Raw genomic sequence first — 12,363 nt, forward strand, 5'->3', positions numbered from 1 at the left:
GGAGGAACTGGAGCTGAGAGGAGGTGCTGACAGGCAGAGTCCTGGACCTTGGGCAGCAAAAGGTGGGGTTTTGCAGTTTCCATTTCCTTGATTGGCAGTGGGGCCCTCCCACTCGGACATTCCAGAAAGTGACATGGGTAGGGTGGGTGGAGCGGGCAGCAGGTGCGAGAACACAGATTGCGTAAAAGGCTGGAGGCTGTGAGGGGCAGGGGAAGGACGTGTGACCAGGCTCAGGTCTGGAGTTTCAGCTTGGCCATCGAGCCAAGCAGACACGCAGCAGGAGCCAGGAGAGGCCACCCTGCCACCAGCCCCAGTTTCTCTCCTGTCTTCTGTCACCATGGGGAGCAAACGCAGCCCCCAACTCTGCCTGGTACCCTTGATCCTGGGCCTCTTGTCTGGAGGTAAGTGAGGTCACAGCCCCCCTCCCCCCCACCCCTGCTGCCCCCAGGATCTTTCCTTGGCCTTGTGAGGCTGGGCTTCACCAGCCTTTCTCTTTAGGTGTGAGCATGACGCCATTGCCTGAGGCTGGGCCCCAGAGCCCCTGCTCTCTGGAGGGAATAGAGATCAAAGGTGGCTCCTTCCGGCTTCTCAAGGCGGGCCAGTCACTGGAGTACTTGTGTCCTTCTGGCTTCTACCCATACCCTGTGCAGATTCGTACCTGCAGATCCACGGGATCCTGGAGCACCCTGCAGACCCAAGACAAAAAGATTGTCAAGAGGGCCGAATGCAAAGGTTGGAGGGCAGTGAGGATGGGCCTGGGCCAGCGGAGGGACGGAGCAGGTGGTGGCCAAGGTCCAGACCTGGATAAGATTAGACTTGTGTGGAGACCAGGCAGGCTGACAAGTTGGGCTGAGCAAGGGTAGGAGCTGAGCAAGGGCTGGAGGTGGGATGGAGGGAGAATGAAGGGGAGCTAACCTTTACTAAGCATTTACCCCGTGCCAGGCAGCCCTGGCAGTTCAAAGAACACTCAGAAATGGGGAGGGGGGAGTGGCAGGATTCCCCAGGGGTTGAGGTACCCTCCAGGGGTCAAGGGTAGCAGCTGATCCTGTAGGACCGAGAAGGCGCTGTTTCTCAGTGACAGGGTCCCTGAGACTAGGAGGGATATCCTAAAGGGCAGTCCTTCCATCTCAGTAAGGTCTACTTGTTCTCCTCCCCCAAAGCAATTCGCTGTCCCAGACCGCAGGACTTTGAGAACGGGGAGTACTGGCCCCGGGCCCCCTACTACAATTTGAGTGACGAGATCTCTTTCCACTGCTATGATGGTTACAATCTCCGGGGCTCTGCCAATCGCACCTGCCAAGCGACGGGCCGGTGGGACGGGGAAACGGCCATCTGCGACGATGGAGGTGAGAAGCGCCCCCCTTTCCCACGACACGACCTTCTTCCCGACCACCCTCAGCCTGAGGAACTGGCACCGTAGCTCTTGTGCTCTGCCTTGCCCTCAGGCTTTGGCCCTTACCTCCATGTCTCATGCTTCTGCAGCGGGGTACTGCCTGAACCCGGGCATCCCCATTGGCACAAGGAAGGTGGGCAGCCAGTACCGCCTTGAAGACACTGTCACCTACTACTGCAGCCGGGGGCTCACCCTACGTGGCTCCAAGCAGCGAACATGTCAGGAAGGTGGCTCTTGGAGTGGAACGGAGCCTTCTTGCCACGGTGACCTTGATCCGTACCCTCACGTCAGATCCTGCTCTCCCATCCTCACATTCCCACACCAGAGCACTGCCTTCTCCCCCTACTGCAACCCAGCTCCTTCCTCACTTCTAAACCTCCCCGAAGAACTTCTGAGCCCTTCCCACCCTGGAAACCCACCATCTCTCGTCACTATGTCCCTGACCCTCCCAGACATTTGACCTGCTTTCTGACTTCTCCCAGACTCCTTTATGTACGATACCCCTGCAGAGGTGGCCGAAGCCTTCCTGTCTTCCCTGACAGAGACCATAGAAGGAGTTGATGCTGAGGATGGGCACAGCCCAGGTTTGAAGATAGAGAGGGGAGGCAGGGCAGGGAATTGGGGGTGGGAGGAGGATGGAGAAGGGGCAGGAGAACCATGCCTCCTGGAGCCTGAGTGTCTCTCTTGGCACCCAGGGGAACAACAGAAGAGGAAGATTATCCTGGACCCCTCAGGCTCCATGAACATCTACCTGGTGCTGGATGGATCAGACAGCATTGGGTCCCACAACTTCACAGGGGCCAAGAGGTGTCTCAGCAACTTCATTGAGAAGGTGGGGCCCCCTCCCCCTGAATGTGGGGACCCTGAATGGACCTCACTGCCCTGCCAGGACTAGCTCCCTGATGCTCCCAGCCCCTCTGAGCCACAGGGTCCCAGAAAATCTCCAGGTCCTATTCTGTCTTCCTTTCCTTTTACTTGAAGCAGTTTCTTGATCTTTAACCCAGACTCCTCCATGAACCCCAGGGTGATGAGTCTCTTACGATGTCCTTCACTGTCTGTCCCAGTAAAGCTGCTGAATTCTCCCAGCCATATATTCTACTTTCAGTGCCATGACCCCTTGCTCCCCTCACCCACAGGTGGCAAGTTATGGGGTGAGGCCAAAATATGGTCTAGTGACATATGCCACAGACCCCAAAGTTTTGATCAGAGTGTCTGACCCAAAGAGCAGCGATGCAGACTGGGTCACAGAGCAGCTCAACCAAATCAACTACCAAGGTCAGAAGTCAGGGAAGGGAATGGTGGGAGGTTCGCTTTGGGGTCAGAGAGGTCCGAAGTTTCAGGAGTGTTGTGGGGAGGGCAGTGAGACAAGGAGGACTACTTTTTAATCCATGGATGGGCAGCAGGGTCATTGGAAAATGGGGGTTTTTGGTGGGAACCCTTTGGAACTGAGATGGTCACTTTGTTGTCAAAGGGAAGTCACTGGGGTGACAATTAACTCAAAAAGTTGACAGATGTGGATCTCAGTTGCTGCTAGGCCTCTGGGGTCAAGGATGGCTCGGAAGTCCAGGTGGAGGTGATGATTTCTTCCCTTTCCACAGACCACAAGTTGAGGGCAGGGACTAACACCAAGAAGGCTCTCCTGGAAGTATACAACATGATGAGCAGGGAAGTGAACAAACTCCCTGAAGCCTGGAACCGCACCCGCCACGTCATCCTCCTCATGACTGATGGTCAGAGGGACTGTTCCCCTGCCTCTGACTCCCCACCCTCTCCAACCAGCGTGTGGCCCTGAAGTCCACGTGTAGCGCTGGGCTCACGGTTGGGGGCCTGAATGCTGCCCTTTCCTGTGAACCTTTATGAGGAGGGACGCTTCTCGCCACCATCTCTCACGTCCATCTCCTCCCCAACCTGCTCACTCCGCTGTATATGTCACTCCTTCTGGCCAGTTTATCTTCCTTGACCCTCTTCCTTCCTTGTCTCCCACCTTCATGGTCCTGGTCTCTCCTGCAGGCTTGCACAACATGGGTGGGGATCCAGTCTCTGTCATTCACGATATCCGGGACTTGCTGGACATTGGTAGAAATCGCAAAAAGCCCAGGGAGGATTATCTGGGTGAGTTTTATTGCCTAGGACTCAGCACCCCACTTTCTTAGCTCCTGCCCCCCAGGGCTTGGACCCTCACTCTCCCTTTTTCTCTCCCAGACATCTATGTGTTTGGGGTTGGGCCTCTGGTGGACCAAGACAGCATCAATGCTTTGGCTTCCAAGAAGGATAAGGAGCAACACGTGTTCAAACTCAAGGACATAGATAACCTGGAGGATGTTTTCATACAAATGCTTGGTAGGAAGATATCAGAAGGGGATAAGGAGATGGTCAGGAAACTCAGCTCTCCCCAGACCCCTCAAGGTCATTCGTTCTTCCACCCCTCCTGAAGCCCTGGCAGTCTGCAAGTCCTTTCTCATTCCTCCTTCTCTACCTCCGTGTCATTATTCTTGCTTCCTGGTACTGCCCACTCCCTGATCTTAGAATCACAGAGTTCTGAATGATGCAGAGATCTTTCCTAAGTCCCTCGTTTTACAGATGTGGGAACTGGGGCCAAGAGAAGTCAAGGAACGACAAGTTAGCAAGAGCTGGGCCTGAAAACATCCAGCTCTCTGATCTTTGTTCCCCGTTCTTTTCACGATACCACAGTGGTTCCCTGCCCTCAATGTAAGGAAACAAGTGCCCCTGCCTTCCCTTTCCTCCTATGGCATCTGGTCCCCATTGACATGTAGGCGTCCCTCCCCGAAAGGCTGCTGCCATTCGGAAATGAAGTGTCCCGGCTTTCAGTACAATCTCCTTTCTTGCCAGATGAAACCCGGACTCTGGGTCTTTGCGGCATGGTTTGGGAGCACAAGAAAGGTACTGACTATCACAAGCAACCATGGCAGGCCAAGATCTCAGTCACTGTGAGTGCAGTGTCCTGGCGGCGGGGACTTATGGGAGGGGAGGTCAGGGTGAAACGAAGGTCGGGGGAAGGGCAAAGTGTTCATAGATGGTGTTGTCTGTGAAAGCCGAGCTTTCCCTCTGCCGCTCTCTTCCCAGCGTCCTTTGAAGGGACATGAGAGCTGTATGGGTGCTGTGGTGTCTGAGTACTTTGTGCTGACAGCGGCACACTGTTTCACTGTGGATGACGAGAAACACTCAATCAAGGTCAGCATGGGTAAGGATGCAACCAATCAATCCTGAGCTTCAGCCATGCCCTCTGGGCAGAACCTCCCACTCTCTTCAAGAGGCCACACTCCACCTGACCTCAACGCAGCCCCTTCCCTTGCACGCTGGACCACTTAGGGATGAGGAAGACTTGAGTTAGGGATGACATGGGGGCAGGAGACTGCCTACAGAGTAGTGGGTGGTCTAGAGGTACCCACTCTCCTACTTCAGGAGGGAAGAAGCAGGAGTGGGAGATAGAAGAAGTCCTATTTCACCCAAACTACGACCTCAATGCGAAAAAAGCAAAAGGTATTCCTGAATTTTATGACTATGACGTGGCCCTCATCAAGCTCAAGAAGAAGCTCAAGTACAGTGAGACCATCAGGTGAGCCATCTGGATTCCCAAAGAGAAAAGGCTGCGAAAGGCAGGGCTGGAAGACTGGGGCAGGTCCAGGGTTCACCATCCCCAAATTTTCCCATCTCTCCTCAACAGGCCCATTTGTCTCCCCTGCACTGAAGGATCGAATCAAGCTTTGAGGCTTCCACATTCAACCACGTGCCAGCAACAGAGTAAGACAGTATCAGGGAGAGTAGTGTAAGGGTGAGGTTCTGAGAGACAAGGGAGGCATGAGAGGGAGCTGCAGGAAGGGCAGGTGATGCCCAGCCGTCTCTAGCTCACAGGAAGGGGTGGAAGAACATTTGCTGAGTGACAAAGACAAAGGACAAGGACAATGGGGGAAGGGAGAGTGCTGAAATGACCCAGTCTGTCTATTCGTCCAGTGCAAGAGCTGCTCCCGGCAAAGGATATCAAAGCTCTGTTTGTGTCCGAGCTGTCTAAGGATCATAAGAAGACACTGATTCGGAAGGAGGTCTACATCAAGAATGGGGAAAAGGTGAGGAATGTGGGATCCTGAGGTCCTTTAAGCCCCAATTCTTCCTAAGCAAGCTTTGTTCATCACTCCTCTCCTGCGTGCATCCCCACCTCACCTACAGAAAACTGGCTGTGAGAGGGATGCTCTACGTGCCATAGGCTATGACAAAGTCAAGGACGTCTCTGAAGTAGTCACCCCCAGGTTCCTTTGCACCGGAGGGGTGGCTCCCTATGCTGACCCCAACACTTGCAAAGGTGAGAGAAGGCTCTTTGGTTGTGATCTAAGTTCCTGAGGCCCAAGAGTCTTTTCCCCTACAGCTTCTCCCTCCCTGTAGGTGATTCTGGTGGTCCCCTGTTTATTCACAAGAAGAGTCGCTTCATTCAAGTGAGTTTCCCCTTTCCTCTCTGTGGGGAGATGCCAAGTAGTCAGCATGGCCCCCAAAGCAGGAAAGCTCACTGCATGTGGCTGGAAAGGGGAGGGTGGAGCCTGCCTCACCTTTGGACTCTTCCTTGAACTGGCCAACTTAGGGGTGTGTGTCTGATCTGTGTGCCAGGGGATAGGACTGAGCTGGGCCCCTAGTCTAACCCTCCCAGGTCAGCTCAGATGCAGCTGGGAGTAGCTGCGCTCCCTGGGATTAGGAAGGAATTCTACCAAACGGTTCCTGGGACGCCCTCGCCCTCTTCAGGTTGGTGTGATCAGCTGGGGCGTTGTGGACGTCTGCAAGGGGCAGCAACAGGTACCTGCTTACGCCCGAGACTTTCACATCAACCTCTACCAAGTGCTGCCCTGGCTCAAGGAAAAACTCCAAGATGAGGATCTGGGTTTTCTATAAGGGGTTTCCTGTTGGAAACGGGCATGAGATCAAATTAAAACAACTACGACAACACCTGTGTTCAAGATCCTTTTGGGGTAAAGGAGTGGGGAGCGTGCACTGACCATGTTGTTACAACTGAGATCGAATCTAACAGCCGTTTTTAAAGGCTCAACCCCAATCCCAAGTGCTGAAAAACCAGAGGCTGAGGGAGGTGTGTGAGCTTCCGCCTCAGTGTTTTACTGAGACCAGCGCTGGGCCAGATGAGGCACACGGAATCCAGTTCCACTCCCTAGAAGCCGTCCACAAGGTTTTCCTTATAGACGTCATCACTGTAGACAATCTGGGTCCTCTTGTCCCGGTGGCAACCCTTAGGGCTATTCTGGACAGCTAGGGAGGGAGGAGAGTATTCATTAAGGTCTGAAGGAGGGCACTGATGAGACCTGAGGCCCAGAGTTTGACCGCCTCAACTCTAGCCTCTGGCCCTTGGATGCCCAGTTTCCATGCTGCCCTCTGGTGGCCGGGATGGCCTTTCTATTAATACCTTTAGCCCCCTTAGGCCAGCGGCTACCAACCCGTGGCCCCAGCAAAGAAGAGTGTACACTGTTATCATGGCACATGCAAATACCGTAATGAGTGTTTTGTTCTTAGAAAAACGCCAAATGTTATCGTTGAGACGTGTGAATAATGTTAGCCCACAACTTTCAGTCAGTACACGAAAAATTAAAAAATCTCTATAGTCCTTTGTTGACGTGCTGGTCCTTTTTGGTTCCTGCTTGTACAGAGGACCACTCTTGCTCTGAACTCCCTTGTGCCCACTCCTTTACGTGAAAATCTATTCCAGGTAAAACGGGTTACTCACTCCATCAGGAGAACTCATTCTGGGTGTAGCTTTGGCCCTCGAGCCGTCCCTTCCCCTTCCTCTTTCCTCCCTACCCCCAGTGTGTCCCCTCTCTTCACCCCACCTCCAAGGATTCCATCCCTGCCACTCTGGGGCTAGAGTGAACCCCCCATACAAGCCCCCATTCTCTTGGAGCTTTGTATCTTGACTCCGCTGATCACTTCCTCTTTCTCAAAGCTTGTACCCTTTGGCTGCAATGACCCAGGCCCCTCGGGTGCTGCTCCAGGCCCCATGACCTCTCCTTCTGTCTCCTCTGCAGCATCCTCAACTTCAGCCTAACAAGTCAGGATGGCTGGGGACGTGTGGGGCATGAGGAACACAGCCCAGCTTCCCACCATATCCCCTGACTATTCCTCAAGCCCAGTCCCGGTTCATCTTCTCTTGAAATTCAGTCTCCCCTGCCAACGCTATCGTTCTGCAGCTACCCCGTGATACAGATGGCTCTAGGCTACATTTTCATGCTTCACCTCACACCTGAGTTCCAGATCCCTAATTTCAAAGGCTTATTTTATAACACCAACTATACTGCAACTCAAAATGAATAAGGCTGCATGAGATGCTCACCTTCTTCACCAACCTCAGTCACTTCCACTTTTTCCCCGTTCCAGTCAGTGCCTTGGAAATTGTTTTCCATACTTTTCTCTCCTTCTACTTCTAACTGACAGAAGGCCTGACGATTCTCCTTCCAATCCCCACAGCTGCCACACAAATCCAGACCTCTATCACCTCTACAGAACCCAGGGACATGCCGGGGAACAAAAAGGGGTGAGCTGTAGGGGACAGAATGAGAGAGGAAGAATCCCATTCTTACCCAGGGAGCCCCAGACAGACTTGCCAGTGGCAGCGTCCAGCATGGGCTGTTTTCGGGCAATGCTGACTTTGAGCTGTACGGACTCCACTTGGGTCCCGTTGAGCTGGGGCAGAAGAGGGGAGGGGGCAGAGGATGGGGGGAAACATTATAGACAAACCAAAGGAGAATTTCCAGGAGTTACCATCCTAGGAACAGACTAAGTAGGGACTTGAGAATGCAAGGTTTCCTGCGTAAATAGGGAGAGACCGTCTCTGTCAAGAGGAAATGACTTCCTCCTGGCTCCCAGTATTTTAGAAAGAAAATATAAGGATGGCAGGAGGGATGGGAAGAACAGATCTGGGAAGTCCCAACCTCAGCAACGGCCTGATCTGCTGACTCCATCTTTTCATAGGTGACGAAGGCACAGCTGGGATGAGAAAACACAGGGTCAGTAGAGGGCCTATGGGCTCCTCGGGACCCAATCAAACCCAGTGTTACAGGCTGTGGAGACAGGCTAGCTTCCTCCCTCAGGTCTCATACCCCAGGTCCTCCAAGGACTATCATCCTGCCCCGCTGTCATCCTTACTTTCTGGGTGGGTCCATGGAGAGGTCAATGATGTTTCCAAAGGGAGAGAAGGCCCCACGGAGTAGGGTGGGCGTCATGTCTTCTCCATACACATAGAGAGTGTTCCCCTTCCGAGGGGCCCGGCGTTCAGGGAACGAGTCCGACCCTACAGGACAGAAATCAGTAACGAGACATAGTCTAGCTCACCCTCCACTTTAAGAGTCCACTTTAGTAGGACCCACCTAAACCTTATCTGAAGTCACTTTCCCACCAGCCAAGATCACTCACTGCGGAAAGGGCCCTCTCGGTCCCGGTCCCGGTCCCGGTCCCGGTCTCGGTCCCGGTCCCGGTCTCGATCGCGGTCTCTGTCTCGCTCGCGGTCCCGCTCTCGGTCTCGCTCTCGGTCTCGATCCCGTTCCCGGTCTCGGTCCCGGTTCCGCTCGCGGCTGCGGTCCCGGCTGCGGCTTCGGGGAGGGGAGCCTGAGGAGCGGGCACTACCACGTTCTTCATAGCCCCAGTCGAAGCTTCGAGCGGGGGCATCACCAGCCCCCGGGCGCTCCGCCTCTTCTCCATCTGGCCCCAGTTCCCGAAGCCGATCGCTGGAAGACACAAAGCTGGGGAGAGGTAGACAGGGAGGATCAAAGGGGGCCTCTACCTCGCCTTCCCAGAGCCTGGGGAGACTCAGCAATCCCTCTGTAGCCCCAGCTCCGCCCACTCCAGTCCCAAACCTCCTAAGGACCCAGGCAATCCCCCCGGCCCCGCCGCCCGCCAGTGGGACCCAGTCCTATCTTTCTCTAACCTCTCATACAGAGATTTCCTCTGTGGACGTCTAGACGACTGAAAAGGAAACCAAGGACAGTTAAGATGAGTCCTAGCTGCCGGCATGTGGTCCCAAATATGTGGGTCGCTCATTTTTCTCAATCCCCCAGAAGCCGCTCAGAGACAGACAACTGGAAACCATTACCTCCTGCAGGTCATCATCGGCAGATATGCTCCTCTGGAACGGCTGGAAAGTGGGGACTGGCCCCTTCTCAGGGTCCTGGGAAGACGGCAGAGACCCACCTCAGTGGGGAGCAGGAGGCTGCCTAACCACGGGGCAGAAGGAGGTCCTCTTCCCTCACCCTCTTCTCGGCTCCCCTGGCCTATCTTTTCTTTCCTTTTACATAAAAGATTTAATACACACTTAAAGCAGTTAGTTTACTTAAAAATGTCTTAAGCCTGATGACATTCTCAGCCTGCTCAACTCCTCTGAGCACCACACTCCAGGAGCTCTACTACAGGACGGATTAGAGTCACAGAATGCGTAAACGGAGGAGAATCTAGGAGTCATCCAGTTTCTTCACTTTACAGATAAGAAACCTGAAGCTCAGGATGGTGTAGCAACCTGCCCATGATTAAACTGGCGTTACCTTCCCCCTAAACTTACCTCCATTCCAACTTGGAAGGATGCCCTCTGAAGTCAAGGAGTCCCTGAACAATCTTTCTGCCTGTGCTCACCTTTAACTTCCCCTCTAGGGTCCGGGAACGTTTGAAGCCTGAGTTCTTGGTCTCAGCCTTGATGGCACTGATGGCTCCTGACTTCACCAGCTGCTTCGCCTGCTCTGTTGCCGTGGCTGTGTCCACCACAGGCTGCTCTGACAGTGCTGGAGCGGCGAGGGAAAGAGGCATTATGTTGGCCAGGCTGTGACACAGGTCAGCCCGTGCTGCTCACTTCCAGTCTATCCCCGCCTCCCTTGTCACTCACAGCGTTTGACGCCGCCTTGGCTGGCTGTGCTGCTGCTGCTTTGCTTCTTCAGAGCCAGCAATGCCTTTTTCTGGGAACAAGAGTGAGAAGAGAGGAGTTGGTGAGGGCCAATCCCTGGCCAGGTCCTCTCCCAAGGCCCCTGGGCGCATCACTCCGGGGACACCGTGCTGAGAGAAAACAATGCAAATGGTGCCCCTGGAGTGGTACATTGAGGCTGCCCTGCCTCTTACATAGTCCCCCAGATCATCTACAAAGCCAGCCATACCTAATCTAGTCAAACCATGGCCTCCAGAGGCTTTCCAGTCTCATGTTTTTCAAGTTGAAAACAAGGCATTCAATCATAGACCAGAGCCCCCGGATATAAGCTGCCATGAAATATAAGCCTCCGTGCCTTCTTAGGGACTTCATCCATCCACCCCTACGTGTTTAATAAGAACACACAATTGCTCTGAAACACGGATATGCAAAAGCATGAGACACAGATCCTCCCCTCAAGAAGCTTACAGTCTGAGAAATTAGATGACGACTAGGTTGAATTTTCAAGACTGATCGTAAGTGCAGATTGTAGCTGAGAGCAAGTAAGATTTTTCTGATCCCAAATGGTTATTAGACTGGGTCCTGGATACAATCTGCATAACACAGACTGAGAGGAAAGGGCATTTCAGACAAAGAAAACAGGGTGGCAAAGATGCAGAGATAAGAAAGCTTTGGGAAGGCATGTTTTGGGATCAAGGAATAGTTCTACAGAAAGGGATGCCTGATTAAGGCTTTGTTTTATAGACAATGTGAAACCACTGAGTTTTGAGAAAAAGAAGGGCGGTGTTTTGTGTTTTCAATGCACCATTTTAATAGGAGTGAAGAAGTCTGTCCAAAAAAAGAAACTTGTTGAGAGACCATTACGACAGGCTAGGTGAGCATCAGCAAAGACCTGATCTAGGGAATACACAGGAAAAAGTAAACGGAAGCAATTACTTCAAGGGAAGAATCAAGACGACTTGGCAAATGTCTGGCTATGCAAATTGAGCAGAAGACAGAGATAAGACTTTCATCCCAAACACATGGGAGAAGTAAATGTAGTCAGCCCTATTTGGAAGACCAAGTTTAGAACAGACAAGATGATAGCTTCAATTTTGGGTATGTGAAAGTTATCAGTAAAACACTAGATGGAACTGGAAAAACCAAGCTCAGGATCGCCGGCTCTTAGGTGGTACTAAAAGCCATGGAAAAGGAAGAAAACTCCATGGCAGACTGCATAGAAAAGAGAGAAAAGAAAGTACACACTTGAGAAAGTCCATTGCTGAAACTACACTGAGAGGTGGTATGTCTCCATGTATGAGCTAGCTGAATCCCCACCCACCCCAGCCCCGCACACTCACCCCAGGTGTTCTCAGTGTAGAGTCTTTGAAAGTTTGGGTCATACCCGCACACACTCCCTCACCTTTTTCTTGAGTTTGTTGAATTTCTTCTGCAGAGCCTCCTCCTCCTCGCTCAGTCCGGGGGGTATCACCAACATGGTGGCTCCTGGTTCAGGGGCAGGGCCCAAGACATCTTTCTCCACTGTCACCGCCCAGGGGTCACACGCCGTGCACACTGACCCCAGCCCCACCCCTCCAGGCCTGCCTACTCCTGTCTTCTGCCTCTCCCTAGCCCTTGCTTAAACCAGGCTGCCGTCCAAACCCCCGCTCGTCGGGATCAACCAGCATTCCCTTCTCTCTTCAGGAATCACGGATACCAGCGCCTAGGGGCACCATGTGGCCCAGGAAGGGAGAAACACCCCCTCCGTCGCCAAGACGATGGCACCAGACCCCCCTACCTCGCTGGGGTTAGTATGGCAATCGCGGGGTCCGAAAAGCAGAGGAGGCAGTGGAACCCGCGCAGCGCTTTCAGAGCAACCAAAGGGGCAAGAAGACAGAAGGAGCTCGGAAAAAAGGGACGAAGGCTGAGGAGAAGGCCTTACCTGAGGGGGCGGCAACCGAAGCCCCACGGTCTCGGGCGGCGCCCAAGCGGGCAGCGGATCGCGGGCTCGGAGCGATGACGTAGCGAAGGGCGGAGAACGCGGTAACCAAGGCGGCCCGCGGCGCACACACTTCCGCCC

The 12,363-nt window shown here is 53.6% G+C and overlaps 2 protein-coding genes across 3 annotated transcripts; one reads left to right on the plus strand and one right to left on the minus strand.

Annotated features, from left to right (window-relative positions):
* Positions 1-337: 337 nt before the first annotated feature.
* On the plus strand, positions 338-6,316 carry CFB (complement factor B; the record flags this gene model as incomplete). Its single annotated transcript, XM_079933218.1, has 18 exons — positions 338-401; positions 499-732; positions 1,161-1,346; positions 1,483-1,656; positions 1,876-1,977; positions 2,089-2,225; positions 2,530-2,668; positions 2,992-3,123; positions 3,404-3,505; positions 3,596-3,733; positions 4,244-4,341; positions 4,478-4,595; positions 4,817-4,970; positions 5,079-5,155; positions 5,366-5,478; positions 5,579-5,711; positions 5,792-5,841; positions 6,143-6,316. 18 exons carry the CDS (start codon positions 338-340, stop codon positions 6,287-6,289), a joined length of 2,298 nt encoding a protein of 765 aa, XP_079789344.1. The 3' UTR covers positions 6,290-6,316.
* Positions 6,317-6,334: 18 nt separating this feature from the next.
* On the minus strand, positions 6,335-12,356 carry NELFE (negative elongation factor complex member E). Of its 2 annotated transcripts, XM_079934423.1 has the most exons (11): positions 12,226-12,356; positions 11,707-11,789; positions 10,269-10,338; positions 10,022-10,167; positions 9,489-9,563; positions 9,324-9,361; positions 8,813-9,138; positions 8,546-8,690; positions 8,332-8,386; positions 7,981-8,083; positions 6,336-6,658 (listed from the first exon to the last, which is right to left on the minus strand). In XM_079934423.1, the coding sequence occupies exons 2-11, from the start codon at positions 11,779-11,781 to the stop codon at positions 6,561-6,563; spliced, it is 1,131 nt and encodes a 376-aa protein (XP_079790549.1). In that variant the 5' UTR covers positions 11,782-11,789; positions 12,226-12,356; the 3' UTR covers positions 6,336-6,560. The 2 variants fall into 2 exon arrangements, with proteins under 2 accessions (XP_079790548.1, XP_079790549.1); XM_079934422.1 differs by lacking the exon at positions 8,332-8,386 and having other exon boundaries at positions 6,335-6,658.
* Positions 12,357-12,363: the final 7 nt, after the last annotated feature.

Source organism: Stenella coeruleoalba (genome assembly GCF_951394435.1).
Source record: "Stenella coeruleoalba genome assembly, chromosome: 10".
In the NCBI taxonomy this organism is placed as follows: domain Eukaryota; kingdom Metazoa; phylum Chordata; class Mammalia; order Artiodactyla; family Delphinidae; genus Stenella; species Stenella coeruleoalba.

What these genes read in the sequence shown, in the direction of transcription:
- NELFE (XM_079934422.1), bottom strand. Translation starts at nt 11,781, where the DNA reads ATGTTGGTGATACCCCCCGGACTGAGCGAGGAGGAGGAGGCTCTGCAG. An exon ending in CCCTAGAGGGGAAGTTAAAG is followed by an intron (nt 9,564 to 10,021) that starts GTGAGCACAGGC and finishes CCGTCTTCCCAG; the next exon opens with GACCCTGAGAAGGGGCCAGT. An exon ending in TCCATGGACCCACCCAGAAA is followed by an intron (nt 8,084 to 8,545) that starts GTAAGGATGACA and finishes CTTCTGCCCCAG; the next exon opens with CTCAACGGGACCCAAGTGGA.